This window comes from Triturus cristatus, chromosome 10, assembly GCF_964204655.1.
Source record: "Triturus cristatus chromosome 10, aTriCri1.1, whole genome shotgun sequence".
Classification (NCBI taxonomy): Eukaryota; Metazoa; Chordata; class Amphibia; order Caudata; family Salamandridae; genus Triturus; species Triturus cristatus.
Genome location: NC_140593.1, coordinates 311,406,517 through 311,427,066, shown reverse-complemented (window position 1 = coordinate 311,427,066; position 20,550 = coordinate 311,406,517). Strand labels below are relative to the sequence as shown.

General features: G+C 45.1%; 1 protein-coding gene across 5 annotated transcripts in view; it reads left to right on the top strand.

The window, feature by feature from the left end:
- SLC25A40 (solute carrier family 25 member 40) overlaps nucleotides 1–20,550 on the top strand; it is a 366,440-nt gene that overhangs the window by 37,663 nt on the left and 308,227 nt on the right. For 3 of the 5 annotated variants that reach the window (XM_085631323.1, XM_085631325.1, XM_085631324.1), the window contains exon 3: nucleotides 18,779–18,838. In XM_085631323.1, the coding sequence (XP_085487449.1) occupies nucleotides 18,779–18,838 (60 nt within the window). Of the gene's footprint in view, nucleotides 1–12,577; nucleotides 12,751–18,778; nucleotides 18,839–20,550 lie in introns of all 5 variants that reach the window. The other 2 variants (XM_085631327.1, XM_085631326.1) reach the window with 1 other exon arrangement.

Below are 20,550 nucleotides of genomic sequence, written 5' to 3'. Positions count from 1 at the left end.
ATGGGTGAGTGAGTGGCGGTGTGAATGGCTGTATGAGTGAGTGATTGGGTGTGCAAGTGGCTTTATGGGTGAGTGAATGGATGTTTGAGTGGGTGTTTGGTTAAGTGAGTTGGTGTGTGAGTGGCTGTATTGGTGAGTGAGCGGATGTGTGAGTGCTTGTATGGGTGTGTAATTGGGTATGTAAGTGATTGTGTAGGTATCTGAGTGCTTGTATGGGTGAGTTAGTGGGTGTGTTGAGAGGCTGTATGGGTGAGTGGGTGTGTGAATGACTAGGTGAATAAGTGGGTAGCTGTATGGCTGAGTGTGGTGTGTGAGTGGCTGTATGGATGAGTGACTGGTTGTGTGAGTGGCTGTATGAGTGTGAGTGGCTCTATGAAGGAGTGAGTGGGTGTGTGAGAACTGTCATGGGTCTGTGAATGGGTATTTGAGGGGTCGGGTGGGTATGTGAGTGGGCATACAGGAGGTTGTATGGGGGTTTGAGTGGGGGTGTGAGTGGTTCTGTGGATGATGTCCTCATTGATGTCACTGACCATGTCATGAGTGATATAATATGTGATGCCCTAAGCAGTGCATTTCGGGGGCGTAAGTTATAGTTAGCTCAGGTAACTATAACTGCTGAATTTCACTGATTTTGTATCAGTGAAATCTGAGCCCAACTATAACGTCCCTGTAACCTTTGGTTTTTTTTTTCAGTGAATTTCAAATTTGTTTTAAATTTTATTTCCTAACAATAACAACCCTGTAACCTTAGTGAATTTCTAATGTTTTTCAAATTCTATTTCCTAACTATAATGTCCTGCTGTGTCGGACATACTGGAGGTAACAGGAGGGCTTGTTGGCCCCAAAGTACCCTCTAGAGCCAACGGGATTTCTTCCCCTTAACAGGCAGTGTGCCAGGGGGCGCGTTTGCAGAGTGGCCGAGAAAAGGGGTGGCTACCGTTTTTTTCCCCTTTATTTATAAGGGGAGAGGGGCCGCATTCGTTTTCGACCCCAGGAGCACGTCTTTTTTTCAATCGGGGAGGGCGCCGTGCACCCGGCCTTTTCTGTTTTTTTTTTTTTTTCTTTTCAATTAAAGGAAGGAGGGCCGAACGTTCCCACCTCCCCCCTTTCTGGACCGATTTTGGCCCTGGGGACCCCATCCCCGGGGCCTGGCCTCTATTGTGGGTGCCTTAGTCCCACCCAGGGCACCCACTCAGCACAGATGGGGAACCACGGAGGGAGTCCGAAGGCCCCCGCAGTCCCTGCTGGCTCTCTGCCTCCTGCAGGAGTCTACACTGCTTTTACACCGAGGGTGCTGCTGAAGGATAAGTTACTTACCTGTAATCCTAGTTCTCTTCCAGGGGTATCCTCATCAAAGTCATAAGCACTGAATATTCCTGCCCATGTGCGGGGACCCCGGAAATAATAAAAATTATATATGAAAAACACATATATATACAGCTCTGTATATGTATAAACACATATTTTTTCCAAACCAATGCAGCCCCCATAGTAGGCTAGACAATGTAATAATAATGAATGTAAACATTCCCAGATAGATATAAATATCTAAATAGACACCATAGGTATACAAATGCACCTAAAATCTTTTTTTTTTTTTTTTAATGAGACAAACCGCATGAGAAAGGAAAACAAACACTGTGCCAAACACAGATAAAAAACATTGTTAGGCTGCATTGTAATACAATACCATAGAGACTGAAAAGCCTTGTACAGATAAAAACTGGCACCGTGCCTTTAAGGCAGCTCTGATCCCAAGATCCCATCATGCCTCAGGGGTGACAGTTGGGTCAGTTGTTCTTTGCGGGACCCGTAGGTCTAGACCCAAAGATGTACTTCTTTCAGATTTAAGAATAGAATCCTCTCATTTACCTGGGGAGGCGGGTGGGTTGCTTATGACTTTGATGAGGATACCCCTGGAAGAGAAATAGGATTACAGGTAAGTAACTTATCCTTCTCTTCCAGGGGATCCTCGTCAATCGTCATAAGCACTGAATAGAATAGCGAGCCCACCTTCCACCTGCAGGCAAATGAGAACTGTACTGAAATGAAAAAACAACCGAGATAGTCAGTTGTTGAACAGGTTCCTCAAGGAGGCTTGCCCTACTTGAGTGTCCGCTCTGGTGTCCGAGTCCAGACAATAATGTCTCGTGAATGTATGGACAGATCTCCAAGTAGCTGCTTTACAGATCTCGGAGAGTGGGACATTATTGAGAAACGCAGCAGTAGCCGCTTTTCCTCTTGTGGAATGTGCCCTAGGTAGAGGCCACAACGGTTTTTGAGCTAGTTGGTAAGCCAATTTAATGCTTGACACAATCCATCTGGCAATAGATCGTTTAGATGCTGCAAAACCTGTACGGACAGCACATAGTTTACAAACAGTTGGTCAGACTTTCTGCTAGTCTTAGATTTATCCAGGTAGAATTTGAGAACTCGCTTAAGATCCAAAGAATGTAACGCCCTCTCAGCTGGCGAGGAGGGGTTGGGAAAGAAAGTTGGTAGCGAGATAGTCTGATTTACATGAAAATCGGACACCACTTTAGGTAAAAAAGATGGATGAGTCCTCATAACCACTCTATTAAGGTGAAAAACCGTGTAAGGTGAAAACCCGTGTAGGGTTCTTTTGAGCAAAGGGCTCGTATCTCACTCACCCTACGTGCTGAGATAATAGCTACCAAGAAGGCTGCTTTCCACGTAAGGTGCTGTAATGTAGCCTTGTGTATGGGTTCGGAAGGTGGACTCATAAGCTTTGAAAGAACCAGGTTCAGCTCCCAAGGAGGCGAGGGAGGCCTTATTGGGGGGGTAAACCTTTTTGAGGCCCTGCAAAAAGTCCTTCACCACTTGTAGTTTAAGGAATGAAAACTGAGAGGGAGAGCGCCTATAGGGCGTAATGGCCGCCAGGTGCACTTTGATGGAGGAAAATTTCAATCCTGCCTTGGCTAAGTGAAGTAGATAAGGTAGAATCACTTCATCTTGACCTTTTGTAGGGTTATATTGATTTTGAATACACCATATGTAAAATCTCTTACACTTACAGAAGTATGAGTGCCTTGTAGAAGGTCTCCTCGCTTCCTTCAATATGGTCATACATTCCTGAGGAAGGTCTAAATGGCCATACTGGAGGACTTCAGGAGCCATGCTGTAAAGCTCAGCGAGGGAAGGTTGGGATGGTAAATCCTCCCCTGCATCTTGGTTAGCAAGTCCGGCCTGCACGGCAGACGCCTGTGCGGGCGGATCGATAGATGAAAAGAGATCTGGGTACCACCACTGCCTCGGCCAGTCCGGTGCTATCAAGATCATCTTGGTGGCTGAGTGTTGCAGCTCGGTCACCACTTTCGGGATTAGCGGAAGAGGAGGAAAGGCGTACACAAATGTCATTGACCAGTCGATCAAAAGGGCATTCCCCATTGACCCTGGTCGATAGTACCTTGAGGCGAAGCCTCGGCATTTTGTGTTGCTTTCGTCCGCGAAGAGATCTATTTGCGGACGGCCCCACTCCTCGAAAATGTCCTCTAGCACCTCGTTGTTGAGGACCCAGTCCTCTGGATCTTGAAAATGCCGACTGAGCGAGTCCACTTGAACGTTGAGCTCGCCTGGCAGGTGTACCGCCATTATGGAAATGTTCCTTGCCAGGATCCAGTGCCATAGGGATTGAGCCTCCAGCGATAGAGTCCTGGAACGAGTACCTCCCTGCTTGTTTAGGTAGTACATCGTGGTGGTGTTGTCCGTTTGTACTATAATGGAACTCGTTCTGATTGAGGGCAAAAAAGCTTTGAGGGCGAGATGGACTGCCCTGAGCTCTAGCATGTTGATATGATCTAGCTGCTCGCTGCTGGACCAAAGCCCTTGGGTCTGCAGAGTCCCCAGATGCGCGCCCCACCCTTGGAGCTATGCGTCGGTGATCAATGTTTGCGATGGGGGTTCTTGATGAAAAGGAATTCCAACCCGTAGATTGATCGGACTCATCCACCACCTGATCGACTGGCTGGCTGTTGTTGAAAGACACACCTTGTCCTCCCAAAGAGAAGTCTTTTGGTCCCATTTGTCCTCTAGATCCTGTTGGAGAGGACGCATTCTTAACCTCACGCTGTAGACAGATTGTTGACCATGATAAGTTTGCCTTTTTGAGCGAGGGATAACTGTCTCTCCTCCGAAGGAAACACTTTTCCTACTTCGGAATCTATAAGTGCTCCTAGGTAGTGTATCCTTTGCGTTGGTTTGAGGGTGGATTTTTTGTATTTCACCCGGAGCCCCAATCGGTGACACAGATTTAGACAGCGTGTCAGCTGTGAGCTTACACTCTGGGGTGATGGACCTTTTAGTAACCAATCGTCTAGATAGGGGTAGACGAAGACTCCTGCGCGCCTCAGGGCAGCAGCTACCACCACCATGCACTTTGTGAACACTCGAGGTGCTGATTTCAGGCCAAATGGTAGAACCTTGAACTGGTAGGGGGAGGTTCCAACCACAAATCTCAGGTATCTCCGATGACGTTGGCAGATGGGTATATGAAAGTACGCATCTTGTAGGTCCAGCGAACACATCCAATCGCCTCGACGGAGATGTGGATATATTTGGTGGAATGCTAACATGCAAAACTTCTCTTTTTTGATATGTTTGTTTGAGTGTTCGTAAATCCATGATGGGTCTGAACTCTGTTTTTGGACCTCTTTTCTGTATTAGAAAATACCTGGAGTAGACTCCTCTCCCTCTCTGTGCTCTCGGAACCCTTTCTATGGCCGATTTTAGAAGAAGGGTAGCCACCTCCTCCCGTAGCATCTTGAGCTGACGATTCGAATGCACTGGGTGGATTGAGGGAGGAAGACTCTGGAAATGAAGAGAGTATCCATGTCGCAGTGTAGTTAGAACCCACTTGTCTCTGGTAATGTTTTGCCACTCTTGAAGATGTTGTGAAATACTTCCTCCCACTGGAGCGGTGGACGGCGTTGGAGGAAACGATCGATCATTGTTTGCCTTGAGCTTTGTTACCGCTGTTGGATTGGCGGTTATTCCCTTCGTCCTCTTGATGATCGACGAGACTGGAATTGCTGCTTTTTCTGCCCTTGCTGGTCTTGGTTCTTTTGCCAATGAGGGTTGTGAACCCTCTGTTGGATGGTACGCCTGTCAGATCCCTTACGACGGCAGAACTCCTTCCTCTTCTCCAGGCCCATAGCTTTCATGGTTTCAAGCTCTGATTTCATTCGAGCCCTCTCGTCGTCTGTGTGTGAGCCAAAAAGAGAAGTTCCAGAAAAAGGTAGGTTGAGAATCCTAGCTTGAGCCTCAGGTGTAAGAGCCGTTAACCTCAGCCAAGAGGATCTTCTGGCCAAAATGCCATTGGCGTAGGAGTGAGCTGCCAGAGTAGCTCCGTCTGCTGCCGCACTTATAACTTGATTGAAAACCAAGCTGCCCTCCTGCAGGATCTCCTTAAAATCCTTCCTATCCTCCTGAGGAAGTCTGTCTGCGAATCTTTGGAGAGAATCCCAAAGCGCTCTGTCGTAGCGCCCTAAGAGCTCTGAGGCACTAGCAACCTTTAAGTTGGAAGCGGCCGATCCGCATACTCTTCTACCCCAAGAATCTTGCGTCTTGCTCTCCTTGTCCGCAGGGACTGTAGACAACAACGCCACTGAGTGTGTTTTTCTAGCGGCCGCCGTGATTACAGAATCAGGAGAAGGATCAGCCTTGAGAAACAGAGGATCCTCTGGAGCGGGACGATATTTTTTAAGGATTCTTGCCGGAGCCGACTTGATGGTAGCCGGCTTTAGGAAAACATCCATCACTGGTTTTAGCAACCCAGGAACCAGAGGCAACAGTGGACGAGCTGCCGTCCTTTCATGAAGGGTCTCAAAGATGACTGAGGAAGTGGTTTCCTGAACAGGCATAGGAATGTTCAACTTGGCCGCTCCCCTGCACAAAACCTCATGAAATGTGCTGATGTCATCCACTGGAGAAACTCGAGATGGTGGCGTATATGACAGTGTGGGGGATAACTTCTCTTGGAGGAACGACTGGATGAAGATGTAGGAGACCTATGCCTTCGTTTCTCAGATCGCACCGCCTCTCTTCTGCGAGAAGTGAATCTCGATCTTCTCCTGGACGAACGTGAACGAGAGCGTCGTCCATAATCTTTTTGCCGAGAATGAGAACTTGCTGGTCTCCTTGGTTGGGCAAGGTTCCTCAATCTAGCCAAGGAAATGCTCACTGCATGTGCCATAGAAGGTATACGTGGTGGTATGGACTCCAGTAGAAATCTGGGGGGACTTTGTCCCGGAAGACGTCCCTCTTCCTGCCTTTGGATTGGCGGTGACGCTCCCAATTGAGTTTCTGCTGGTCTAGGATGCTCTACTGGGGAAAGAGTACCTGAAGAAGAATTCACCACTTCTGGGGATCTGGATCTTGAAGGAGACAGAGGAGATCCTGATCCTGCGGAAGCCGATGGCGAAATGGAAATAGGTGGAGACCTAGACGCTGAACCATGCTCCGATGCCACATCAGGTGGAGATCTTTGCCTTGAAGTCTCTCTATGCGGAGACCTCCGTCTCGACGCTGACCTGGACGTCGATCTAAGTCCTGACGTCTCCTGAAGCCCCACAGCGGAGGACTGTCTCGACGGCGATAAGCCTATCGCCGGAGATCGAGACTTCGACGCCGACTGGATAAACGGCGATGAGTCGTGCCTCGACGTCGACGGAGGGCTTATCCTGGACGGAGGCCTAGAACCAGACGGGGAACTTCGCCTCGACGTCTGTATCCTCGCCGTGGATGGCTGTTTTGGCGTCATGGATTCTTTTGTCGACGGAGGCGCCTGCCTCGACGTCTATCCCAACGGAGGCGTCTGCCTCAACGTCGATCCTTGCTTCGACGACGATCGCCTGTGCTTTTCTCTCGACGTCAATCTTCGCCTCGACGTCGCTGCTCACTTCGGTGACCATCTGTGCCTTTCCCTCGACGTCGACTTCCGCCGAACAGTGATGCTTCTCCTTTGACGCCGATTGATGCTTTCTCGACGGCGATGCTTTCGACGACGAACGTCTGCGTTTCGCCGCCGGGTCTTGCGACCGCATCTCAGAAAGGCCATAAAGCCTAATCCTCTCCCTTTCTTTCAAAGTCCTCTTTGAAAGGTTTTTACAATGACGACAGGAAGCAGGAGACTGTGTGTCAGGTAGACAAATGATACACACATCATGTGTATCCGAAGTAGCCTTCTTTTTACCACAGGATGGACAGGCCACGAACAAGGAAGGCATTTTTGACAGAAAAAAGTAAAAAATCTGTCGAAAGTCAGTAAATGCTTCACCAAACAGGAGAATATTTTGAATGAAGCAAAAAATCACCAAAAATTGGTAAGTTCTTGACTAGAAAGTCAAAAAAGAAGAGCGCTGAATTCCAGGGTCCTGACTGAAGGAGCCGGAAAGAACAACTGACCCAACTGTCACCCCTGAGGCATGATGGGATCTTGGGATCAGAGCTGCCTTTAAGGCACGGTGCCAGTTTTGATCAGTACAAGGCTTTTCAGTCTCTATGGTATTGTATTACAATGCAACCTGCAGGCTAACAATGTTTTTTTTATCTGTGTTTGGCACAGTGTTTGTTTTCCTTTCTCATCAGGTTTGTCTCATTAAAAAAAACAAAAAACAAGGTTTTTAGGTGCATTTGTATACCTATGGTGTCTATTTAGATATTTATATCTATCTGGGAATGTTTACATTCATTATTATTACATTGTCTAGCCTACTATGGGGGCTGCATTGGTTTGGAAAAAATATGTGTTTATACATATACAGAGCTGTGTATATATTACCTACTGGCGGTCGCCAGTAGGTAGTTATAGTTAGGACCCCTTTTCCATAGGAAAACCTCAACATTCTATTTTGAATAACTTTGGCGCCGGTCGATGAATCCTCGCGAATTTCTCAAAATAGGTGGGGCGCTACGCTCCGCTCCTACCCTGAAAGTCTCGGGGGGATTCGTCAAGCGGGGGCTGAGATAAAAGGGGGGTCCCAAAACGCGTTTTTCCCATGCATTTTTCCATAGGACCTTTAGAACGAGCTACAGCCCGAACGGCTGAACAGAATTACTAGAAATTTGGCAGAGAGGTAGTCCCTAGGTCAAGGAAGTGCCTTTTGTAGGTTTGGTGTTAATCTGTTCAGTAGATTCTGAGAAAATAGCCTTTAAATCAATATATATATCTGAGCCCGCTTACGGTACGCTTACCGTACGCTTACCGTAAGCGTACGGTGGCGTGCGCGAGCGCGATTCTGATTGGCTCTTAGATCTTAGTAAACATTCGAATCGGCCGAAACCAGGAAGCGGCGTCCGCCATTTTGTCTCTCGCATTGAGAGTTATTTCTCAAACTTGATGCCCAAAAACATGTTACGGGCATTTTTGACAACTCCCTCCCACACAGTCATGTTGAGGGAGTCCCCAAACATCCCCCAAGAGCAAAAACGGTTTTATTTTTTTTTCGGCAATTTCGCCGAGTACGCTTACCGTACGCTTACCGTAAGCGTACGGTAAAAAAAAAAGAAAAAAAAAAAACACTATCCACACTTACCCCACCCCCTGTGCTTTTGGTGGCCGGAGGCCACCAAATGTACAGGGCTTATTAATAGGTAAAAAAAACTAAATTTTGGCAACATGAAATTATAAAATCGAAATAAAAAAAACACTATCCACATTGACCCCACCCCCTGTGCTTTTGGTGGCCGAAGGCCACCAAATGTACAGGGCTTATTAAAGTTGATAAAAACCGTGCACGGAACGAACTGCGTTAAGTGGGCGCGCACGCCTCGAATGGCGTAAAGTAACTTAGCATTTAAAAAACCGTACAAATTCACTGAAAAAACCATAGGTTTCACACACGTTATAGTTAGGAATTAGCATTTAAAAAACCTTGCAAATTCACTGAAAAAACCATAGGTTTCACACATGTTATAGTTAGCGGAAATTTTACTGATAAAAAACCAGTGAAATTGCCCCGTTATAGTTAGTGCTGGCAACTATAACTCACGCGACCGCAATCTTCTGCTGATGACATATGTGTCTTTATGAAAAAAAAATATTTGTAATATATGTATAGCTAAAAATGTATGGAAGAAGACATGGGCAAATAAGTGTCTAAATACAGTATTAGCATCAGCAGAGGATTGCGGTCGCGTGAGTTATAGTTGCCAGCACTAACTATAACGGGGCAATTTCACTGGTTTTTTATCAGTAAAATTTCCGCTAACTATAACATGTGTGAAACCTATGGTTTTTTCAGTGAATTTGCAAGGTTTTTTAAATGCTAATTCCTAACTATAACGTGTGTGAAACCTATGGTTTTTTCAGTGAATATATATATATATATATATATATATATATATATATATATATATATATATGTGTGTTTTTCATTTATAATTTTTATTATTTCCGGGGTCCCCGCACATGGGCGGGAATATTCAGTGCTTATGACTATTGATGAGGATACCCTGGAAAAGACCATACAGCATATTCTGTGTAAAAGCAATGTAGCTTACCTTTTGCGTTTTCTATGGCTTGGCGGGAGCGGTAAAGCTCCTGCCAAGCCATAATAAACAGCTATGTCCCAAGGGTAGGCACCCCGGAACATAGGAGCTGACCCTGGGGGGTGACGATCCCCAGGGCCATCTTTGGCTCCAGGAGGGGGCCCCCTCCACTCTTATTGTAAGGTCTTCCCCCCTCCCCTACTGGGGAGGTGGTGGTCCCTGGGTCGAGTGAATGACCCGGGAGGGGGCACGGCCGGCCCCTCCAGATCATTTTTTAAAGTGGAAGGCCCCGCGGATGTGGTGGGCCCTGTGGCCCCTGCCATAGAATGCACAGCCCCGGGGAAGTGGTGGTCCCGGGGTGGGGGAGTATGGGGTGGGGTTCCTTGAGGTTTTCTTTTTGGAGTATGGCCCCGGGGAGGTGGTTGTCCCCGGGGGATGAGGCGGGGTCTAAGAGCGACCCCCCCCATTTATCATTAATCAAGCCCCGTGGAGGTGGTAGTCCCAGGGGCATAATAAGCCCCAGGAGGGGGGGTACCCTTCCTCCTTTATTTTGAAAATGCCCCGAGACCTGGCCCACCCGGAGGCCGATAATTGACGAAGCGCGGGAGCTCGCACATAATTGTTTTTTTTCTTTGAAAAAATAAATGAAATTGGTGACCCTTATCGGGACCCCCACCTCCATCTTTCCCCCTCTTCCCCCCCTCCTCGAAGCTGAAGTGGGCATTGTATTCGTTTTGAAAATTTCATTTGGATTCGTCAAATCGTGTCTAAGTTCGTGCCAAATGAAAAAACGCTCTTCCTATGGAAACTAGGTCTTAACTATAACCACCTACTGGCGACTGCCAGTAGGTAATATATTTAGCAACCAGAATCAATACCATCAGGTATGTATGTTTCGCGATAGAATTTTTTTTGCTTTTAAGCAGTCAACAATGTAATTTTTGAAGGCTGCAATGTTGACCTATGGAATGAAAAACATGTGCGGTTTACCATTTCTCTGCAGAGACTTACAGGACCAGTCTCCATGAGTTAAGGTGAGCTGGCAGCACCAGCAATACACCATCAGTGGTACTAGGGCGGTCAGGTACAGGGGTGCAAACAATGTCAGGTGCCTAATGCATACAAATAGGGGTCGGTCCGGTCACAGAGGGTCATTATGCCCCCTTTATGACCATTTCCTGTGGGAAACGGGCATAACCCTGTCACAGAGTTTCTAAGTTTTCCATCAAAAAGATGGCTAACTCTGAAAAGTTGTGTCCATCTCAGTTAGCCCACCTTAGGGGTAGTATTAGCCTGGAGGGTGGGCACGGCTACCTTACTGACTAATTTTCCCACCTGTCCAGGTGCCACTTCCTCTCCTGTGAAGGGAGCCAGATTTGCATTTCAAAGGTGGTGGCTTCTTTGAAGCTCCCTTTCTTTGGAATGCTAATCAGCAGGTCATCCTGAGGGAGGGGGGTGTAAATACCCTCTTCCCGTGCAGGCTTTGTTTCTGACCTTAGAGCAAAGGCCCTCACCCTGGGAGGTCAGAAATCTGTTTCTGGACTGTTCCCATGAGGCACAGGGTCAAGACTGATTTGCATATGGCCATGTCTGAACTGGGGTGGCGTGGTGAGCAAAATAACGATGGATTTAACCCAGATCTGTGACTGGGGGGTGAATGTTTCGCCAATGTGCAACATTCCGTCCATCATCTTGTGTGTTTTACTGTTCGCCGTATGTGGGAAGGGTATGCCCAGACGTGGGTCCCGTGCTCACTACGGCACTGGAGTCAAGCTATCCTGGTTGAAGAGGGGTGAAACCCCAAAACCGGTCCTAGGATGCTTGATTCCGGTCCAGGGAAGACATGGCTTGGCAGTTTGGGCTGGACTGTTCCCATGAGGCACAGGGTCAAGGCTGATTTGCATATGGCCATGTCTGAACTGGGGTGGCTTGGTGAGCAAAATAACAATGGATTTTACCCAGATCTGTGACTGGGGGTGAATGTTTGCCAATGTGCAACATTCCGTCCATCATCTTGTGTGTTTTGGCAGTCTGGTAGAGACCAGTCAGCCAACACATCAGAGGCTGTTAAGTTTTCAGGGGGCACTTCTAAGATCCCTTGTGTGTACATGTATTCGTAAATCTACCACTGGAATCAGGGTGGGTTTGTGAATACGAGATGTGTGATACCAAACATCCCTATTTTCAGTGAAGCTATCAGGTAGCTGGAAAACTCGTTTTCACCAGTGTCCAGCACATGGTTTAGAATTACTTCACTGGTCACTTGTATTGGCATCAGTGGAGCTGACCAGCGCTGGGGCGTATCTGCTCATGCAGATCTGTCCTAATGTAATATATGGCACCCTGCCTTAGGGCTGCAAAACCTTTTGTAGGGATGACTTACAAATACTACATGCAGTGTTAGGGGACCTGGGACACAGTGTTGTGTCATGTTGTGTTTTCACTTTCATCTGCATCAAAACAGGCAGCCTGCGATGGCAGCCCTTAGAGTTTGGTGAAGAGTCCCTTAGGGTGGCAGCACTGGGGACACTCTTTCGTACCCCAGGTACTATGGGTTCCATTTACTAGGGACTTATAGAGAGTGCTAAAGGTATTGCCAATTGGGGATACATATGTACAGTTTTGGGGCGATCTGGCACTGGGGACCTGGTTAGCAGTAACCTAGTGCTTTTTCAGTTGAAATCACATCATTTACCAGGCAAAAAGTGGGGGTGACCATGTCAAAAAGGGGCACTTTTCTACACTAGGGAATCTTATTGAAGACTTCGGTAACCCAAACAGCAAAGATTGCATTAGCCTCAATATTTTATTTCAGATTCACAGTCTACAATAACTGTCAGATAAACGAACCGAATGGAAGGCCACATTCTTGTTCTGTTATTTAGATTTGCATGTGCGGACTGCTACCCTCTACAGGTACATTAGTACTGCCAAAACTAAATTCTCAGACTTAAAGCAAACTAGGTAGGTTTCTTGAAAAGCCAGGTGTAAGTTATTTTGGAAAGGCTGGAAAGTCTGTCAGTTGGCGCACACCGAGATGGAGCTTGTTACCCGTTTTTTTTTTTTGCAGCCAGAAAATCGGAAAGATCCTCCACCTAATCCAGCAGCGCAGTGCAAGGCGGGCTGGCCAAGAAGGGACTGGCTGAACATAAAGCACGAGTCGAATAACGAAAGAGATTTCCTGTTAAGATGAGAATGTCCTGTATTGTGCAATGCGTTATGAATAGGGCTCCCGGTTCTATGGTATTTGTTTTTTAACACTTCCGTCGGTATTTATCCATGTACATTTTTTTGGGCCATACTATTGTTATCTATCCATATTTATTTTGTGCTTTGTGAACAGCCGAGTTGATAACTTGTATATATGTACATTTATTTAATGGATAAACGCGCACTCCTTCTTCGATGCCTGTCAGGTTTTAGCACATTACACAGCCAAACATAATAAGATAATAGACTCACAAAATTTTTTAATTTTAGCACAAATACATGTATGCATTAATTTAAACAAATCTCATTGAGCTTTGTACCTCCCCATCCTGCTGATATGTACAGCTGTTGGTCTGAAATTCGCTATCCTCAGCTTAGAGAGTCACTCAAAAGACCCAAATTATTTGCATATTTCTGCTTTTAAAAATCAACACACACAGGACACACAATCTTTTCTGTCTGTATTTATCTGTAAAAATCAATCAAAACGGAAAACAGGGATCCTTAGTTATGAAACTAAGGGTTTTAAGCAGAGCATATTTCTGCCTAGGAAGACAATGAAGATCCATTAGCTCTTCCGTGATGGAAAATCTTGCAGGGATATTGAGAACATATACATATAACATATTTAATGTTAAGGTAAGGTGACTTTAAAGCTCATTTAAAATATATTTGTTTAATTTATAGACATGTTAAGGTTAATATATAAATATAAACCTTACATTATTTTTTTTGCTTTTTATTAAAGTTATTTAATATATGAATTATAATGTAATCAGTGCAGGAAATTAGGGGAATACAACTGGATACAAGATCAGGCAGCTGTCATTGAACCGGAACTGACTGCGGGACTTCTGCTGCCCCTGGTTTAATCCATTCCTGTTGAGTTCACTAGGCACAGCCACAGAAATGGGGTAACATTTTTATCTTAACAAGTGGGTCCTTTTGGGTCCAGAAAATTCCTACCACCCAGCGCAAATCACCCTCACCTCCCCCGGAGGCTAAGCCCCTGAAAATAAGAAATCCATTTAATAAGGAAACGAGTTAAGTACACAGTGGGGATTGCTATTGTGTAATAATATTTACATGTGTATGAATATGTGTGCTTACTTATATATGTTTACAATTAAATATTAGCTATGTGGTAAAGGCACTCCCATTGTAAAGAACCGTGATATATATGTGGTCCCGATGAAACTTCTTGCGATTTGACAGCTCATATCCACAATTGGCAGAATATGATCTTTCTAAATTGACCGACAGCCACTGCACTTCAGCAGACATGCCAGTAGATGGCAGCATAATCCAACCTTCAATTCTATTTACACCATGTTTTGTTCACTTCACATTTCACAGAGTTCCCATTTATACAACCAATTGTGCACTCCTACTCGCACCGTCAATGCAAGGAGTATCAATTTTTGATGAATAAACGTACACTTTAGTAACTCCTTATATTAATGTTTTGTCTTGTCCTCTGCAGTAAAATAATGCCTTGTCATTTTGTTTCGACTAGGTTACCCTTTTAGGTGTTATGTTCGCTTTATCTGTGCTGCAAAGAAAGAAGTTTAAAGATAATAAGCATACAGATTGCAGCAGTCTTCCAATGATGATAAATAATTTCATCCGTTGAAGAATATTGTTATCTCTTCATCCATCCCTGTTCTGAGAGCCCCTCTTCTCTTGATCAATATCAAATATTAACCATCAAACAGACATTGATTGGAATGCATGTTCTACTAGGATTCCGACAAGTATGATATACAGCTCACTTTGAAATTCTAGAAGATAAGGGAGCGGGGGTAAAGATGCAATGTGTGTGCTGTGCCTTAGATATTCGGTTGCTTTAGTGAGGCACTTCAAAGTGATAGGTTCTGTGCTACACAGGTGCAAATCATTTAACAGTAGTATTAAGTCCTTGCTTACCGGCTGCGGAAAAGACTGAGCAGTGTCCCGGGCCCTGGACACGGTCTGGGCATAGAGGAACGCAGACAGGCTTGCCTTTAGCGTGCTTCTCTGTGCTGCCAGTCTAAAATAGGGCGTGGATGGATGACATATCCCAACTGGCAAAGACTAGAGAGCGCCCTTCCAAGACAGCACTGCTAAAATGGCATAATTGAGAGTGAAGTAGAAATGGCCCATGATCTCGCTGTAATGCAAGCAGACAAAGTTAAATTAAAACAAGCTTAGGCAAAGCCGATGGGTCTCGCCTGTGCAGGAGATATTGTCTTTGCGAATGTGTTAACATTGTTGTCTCCAATGCACTACCCTATATTTCACCCTATACCTCTCTCTTTATATTTCTCCCTCCACTCTCTGACTCATCCCAAACCTCATTCTACTACTAAGATCCCAAAAATAACCCTTCCCTCTATCCCTTCCTGGATCACCCAAAACCTCATTTTAATACTATGATCTCCCAAACAATCCATCTAAATTCTTCCCTCACCTATCCCTCTGTTGACTCATCCCAAAACTCATTTTACTACTATGATCTGCCTAATCAATTTCTAGAGATTCTTCCCTCCTCAATCTCTCCAGATACTCAACCCAAACCCCATCTTACTACTATGATCTCCCAATAAACACGTTCTAGACTCTTCCCTCTTCTATCCTCCCATTATCCTTTTCAATCCAACTAACAGTCTCACATGTCCACCGCTCAAATTAACTCACATTTCACTATTCTAATCCACCACTAATCCTTTTTGGGTTCCGGAGTAGCATACTACTCGCCAAAAAGCACTTCAACACCTCGTCGGGGGTAGTTAATGCTATATAAATACATTACAATACAATGCAATATGATGGGCCCAGGTTCTACCCTTGCCCACAGCCTGGTACCACTCTAAATTGAATTGGCACTTGAATGGACAAACCCTCGATGACCTTTACTCCGTCCATAGTCTCTGTTGCTGACATTGACATATTTAAGAGCAATCCGACTGTGTATCTGGTGGGCAGACCTTGAGTTTGGTGGAGAGGGTACTGCGTCGCTGTTGCAAAAGCTGCCCTCTCCATCAAACTATAAAGCAGCCCCTTGATATATTGTGTTAATGTTTTTTCAAACTTTGTCTCCATCTACTGCCTATCGCACCTTGTATGTTTCAGATTGTGGGTAAATAAAATCACATTTACATGTTTACCTTCTACAAAAACACTGAACTCTCTTTGGTGTGGGGTGAGCGTGGGGGGCGCGTGTTACTAATAATAAAAAAAGAAAATATTACCTGAGGCTGCCGGCCGCCTCCCGTGTCGCTCCTGCTGTCCTCTTTCTGGTCCCAGCAGCCCCTGGGACAGACTCCAATCCAATCTCCATGCTGCAGAGCAGCACAGGGATTGACATGAGCAGGCTGGAAAGAAGCTCCAGTCTGGCTAGGGAGTCTGTGGAGTTTCTCCAGCCCAGCTGCTCAATGCAGCTGGACTGGAGAAACCTAAGAGCGCATGTGTGTTTTGGTCGGCCTGAGACGGCAGCTAAACACATATGCATACGTAGGGAGTGCACAGCACTCCTCTTCCCCTCCCTTGCCCCGCCCCTCACTGCACAAGCTCAGAGCCTGCAAACGAAAAATAAGCTGAAGCTGTAACATCGTTTTATTTTTCCTTTGCTGGCTCTGCGCCAGGCAGTCGGGCAAAGCTCCTCCGCCATTGTGGAGGAGCCGCCGCTGACTGGCACCGTGATCATACGTTACCGTTGTTTGTCTGGGCATTATACTCCTCTTATCTCAAAACCATGGGGTGATAGATAACATGTGCTGAGACTGCGGATGTTACCATCACAATTAGCAAAATCCCAGGTAACAATCCCAGTGCCTTTGATTTGAATCATCTTCCAGTTAGTGAACCATCACCTAACAACACTGTGCATCTGGCATCAATAGTGTTACTATTAGGGACCACAGGTTAATACGCTATAAGCATCTAGCATACATATGCCTGTGAATGGGGCCCTCATTATGAATAGCCATGGTTATTGGGTAGTAATACCACGCAAAGGGTTCCTCTTGCACTGTACAAGTAACATGGGTTCTCAGTATTACCACGATCACATGCAACTGGGTATGTAGTGGGGAATATGTGAGTGTGTTTGCACGCTGAGCCTGTAAATATGTGTATTTCTGCAAGGACAAAGCTCTTCAGGTATGGTTGTGTGGATTTGTCCGCCGTGAAATCTGTGGGATTGCCACTAAATAATACTGAGTAATCCTTCACCATCTGTGATGGCGGATCCGGCTGGCAGCTCCCATTACCTGCAGGTGCCGTACTACCCGCTACTCACAGGGCCCAAGAATCCATTCAGTGATAATCCATGAACCTCTTAATATTCTCACCTTTTGGAAATCATATCGCGTCCGTTTAACAATCTGACCATTACAAAACCCATGGAGTAACGAGAGCTTTTCCTAGCATTAATACATCTCCTTTTAGGTATTTGTGTGCTAATAACCGGTGTGCTTTTGTAGTTTATACCACTGCAATTCGGAAACTATGGCCCAACAACCCAGGGTTGCCCGGGTTTAATACATCTACCATTACACAAAAACATTTGATATTTACACTAGTGCTTCTGTTGACGATTATGTTACTATTAGTAACGCTTGGAATACGAGTCCCTATATCTTTGTCATTAATACTTTCGCATTTAGGAACCAGGGGGTTATTAGATATTAGGGTCATTTTTCTGGAGCCTACATCAATCTTAAGGAGCCAGCCAAGCTCGGTGCTTTAGTGTTTTTGCCCCAAGTGAAAATGTTTCGACTGATGCATTTCACCTAGTAAGTTAAAGGATTTTTTTGCGCTATGTTTTTTGCTGCCTCTTATCTCCTGGCACCCCAGACAAGTGCCAGGTGGGCCAGTTTATAATGCTAGCTCTGGAGCTGGCACTTCTATGATATTCAAAAGAAAGTCCCAACTCCTACTGCCATTTTTTTTAAAATCCAGGACACCTAAGATTCCCACTTTGCATTTCCTTGCTCTTACTGTCCACCTCCAGCCATGCGCCACTATGCTCTGTAAGCCACTTGCAACATGCATGCACTCTTATCCATTCCAAGCACGCCTTCATTCAAGCTCTGCAAACGTGTCACTGTGCACCCTTGGTCACACTTACATATATTCTACACGCCCTCCGCTAAGTTTTGCTTACTCAGTCCTACTTTGAACACACTCAGTCACGCTCTGTACACCCTCATTCATACACACTCTTTCCAAGGCGCTGCACATTCTCAGGTAGGCAATGCTGAACAAAAAGAACACAAACGTGATGTATGAAAATGATTCAATCGGAAAAACATGCTTTTGCTCGGATAAATTCCATTCCATTGTTTTTAGCTTGTTTCTGATGTTGCAGAAGCACAGCATGACATTGCAGAAGCACAGTATGGAGCTCAACCTGCATGTAAAGAGCTAAGGAATCCAGGACTACTACTAGTTTCAAACCCTACTTGAAGTAACATCTGGACTCCTGACATGAGAGTTATGAAACCAAAGGGAAATTACCCCCATGAATCTGACATTAACATTCTTCAATTTATGAAAGTATAGGCTCCCTTATGAGTTATGAGGCCCATTGCAATTCCACTGGGGTAACTCCTATTATCGACCCATTGGAATTGCAAGGTCCACTGTGAACTCCCTGTCTTTCACTGACAGCAGATAACCCCACCCCACTCCCAACCTCCCCCCGGGGCAAGTCTAAGTGGTAAATGAGTAATTATTGGGGAACAGGGGCCCGGCCAGAATGATGTTACCCCTGGTATCCATAAACGGGGTCCGAAGGTACCAGTCAGATTATTGGGGCACTTAGAAATGATGTTTCAAGGAAGCCATTCTAGAATTTTGTGGTTTTTTTTTTAATTACTTTTTTAATACACTCGCCATTACGGAAATGAAAAGGTAACCACTCTTGTGTCCTTTAGATAAGAATTGTCAGTAATTTATGTTCACAGTTTTCTCAGATTTCCTAAATTATTTTAACACATCATAAACGAATTTACAATGTATTCAAACAATTTCTAGATTAAAACGGTAATTATTGTCAATATTTCTATATTCTCTTTAGTGGCACCTCTCGATGTTGTAAAAATTCGCTTGCAAGCACAGACCAAGCCATTTACCAAAGGTAAGATTGTCTTCCTTGTTTTCCCCTTGTAGGCAAAGTAGAGTACAACATTTAATTTTTCAGGCTAAAGGGGAACGAATTCCAGCTGCTGCATTTGTGTTACCCGCCCTTTGGAATTGTCTAGTGATAGACAACAGTGCTTCATTTGATGTTTAAGTACAGCATGCAGATGAGTGAGTCTCCCTCCAAGACAGGGTGAAATGCATCGCTGCAGCTGTTTAAACCCTGAGCTGTTTGCCACAAGCCGTAGGTGCTGTATGGCCTAACACGCTCGCTCACCCATTCGCTTGTTTTGTGACATTCATATTTATAGTGACTCTGACTTTAGGTTGTAATATTGCTCTGAAATGCAGATGGAAGTCATTGAGAAAGGACGTGTCCGCTTCTCAGCGAAAAACAACTACAGCGGTCTGTGTGCATCTAGATTATCGCTGAGCAGGTTCATTGTGGAAGATGTCATCTAGAAGGTTACTGTCAGTGTCTTTCTTTGGCATCAAGAGCTGTTTAAAGGGATCCGTTTGGGGTGTCTATTTAGGTATGGTCTAGAGACCGCTTTAGCTGTTTAAGCAGGCTCAGTTTTGTAAAGAATTCCAAATAAGCCCCGTCTACCCCACTTAATCTATTGGTCTGTTAAATGTCATTCTTATTTTGGTTCCACCCAACGCGGCCTACAGCGATAGAGTAATGGTTCAGCCTACTGCAGCCATTGGTTCGCTTTATTGTGAGGGTCTTTTACAGGAGGACACCACCTAAAAAGTAGTCCACTTTAGTGCCATGGCTGATAGGTCAAACTCTGCTTTTATTTCTGCTTTAATTTCCTGTGTCTTTCATTGATTTTTGCAACAGGTAATTTCTTCATTTTTTTGAAGCATAGGCACGCCACTTTTACACTACAGCATTTTCACTTTCAATTACTTGCACACCTTTAATATCTGTTGCAGGCTTGCCTAGGAAAGACCGATTGGTTTTGCCAATGCTTGTTCATTAAGAATGGGAATGCCTCATCACCTGACTTCCTGTCTCACATGCTAAGTTTGCTCCTGGTGTCCCCCAGGTGCTAGAGAAATGGGCAGCAGGCACTGGTACACTCTAGCTGTAGCAAAGGCCGGTACATGACGTTGGTATCTCTGATGCTGTTGCAGGGATTCTGCACATACACAGAACTATGCTAGAACCTCAGTGTGTAGTGGTGTACCAAAATACCCACCTCGGTGCCCAGAACCCCAATCCGACTAGCTATAGTGTCTCCGTGCTACAGCGAAGCTACCAATGATTAGACATCCTAGAATATGCTACTCTGTCCCTCTCAGGATACGTGGAAACAAGAACACTCTTTCGTTCAAACTCTCGTATTTGTCCACAACATGAGTAAATAGAGTCCAGGAATAGTTTAAATTGTTTATTTTAACTAACGTGCTCTATAATGCAGTACACGAGCCAATACTCGAAAAATAAACCGACTGCTAAGGCTGCAGGGCTGGGCAGTGCCCCGCGAATCAACTGACAGTGAGTGACACACTGAGTACATTAACAAGCATTTGCAATGCAATAGTTCTCGCATTTATGCGACTAAGATATTGGCATCGTAAATGACTATGCCTTTTATTTATGTTTTAAAAACAAAAATAAAAGGCATTATCATTTGCAATGTCAATAGCTCAAACTCGCATAAATGCGAGACCTATTGCATTGCAAATGCTTGTTCAAGATTA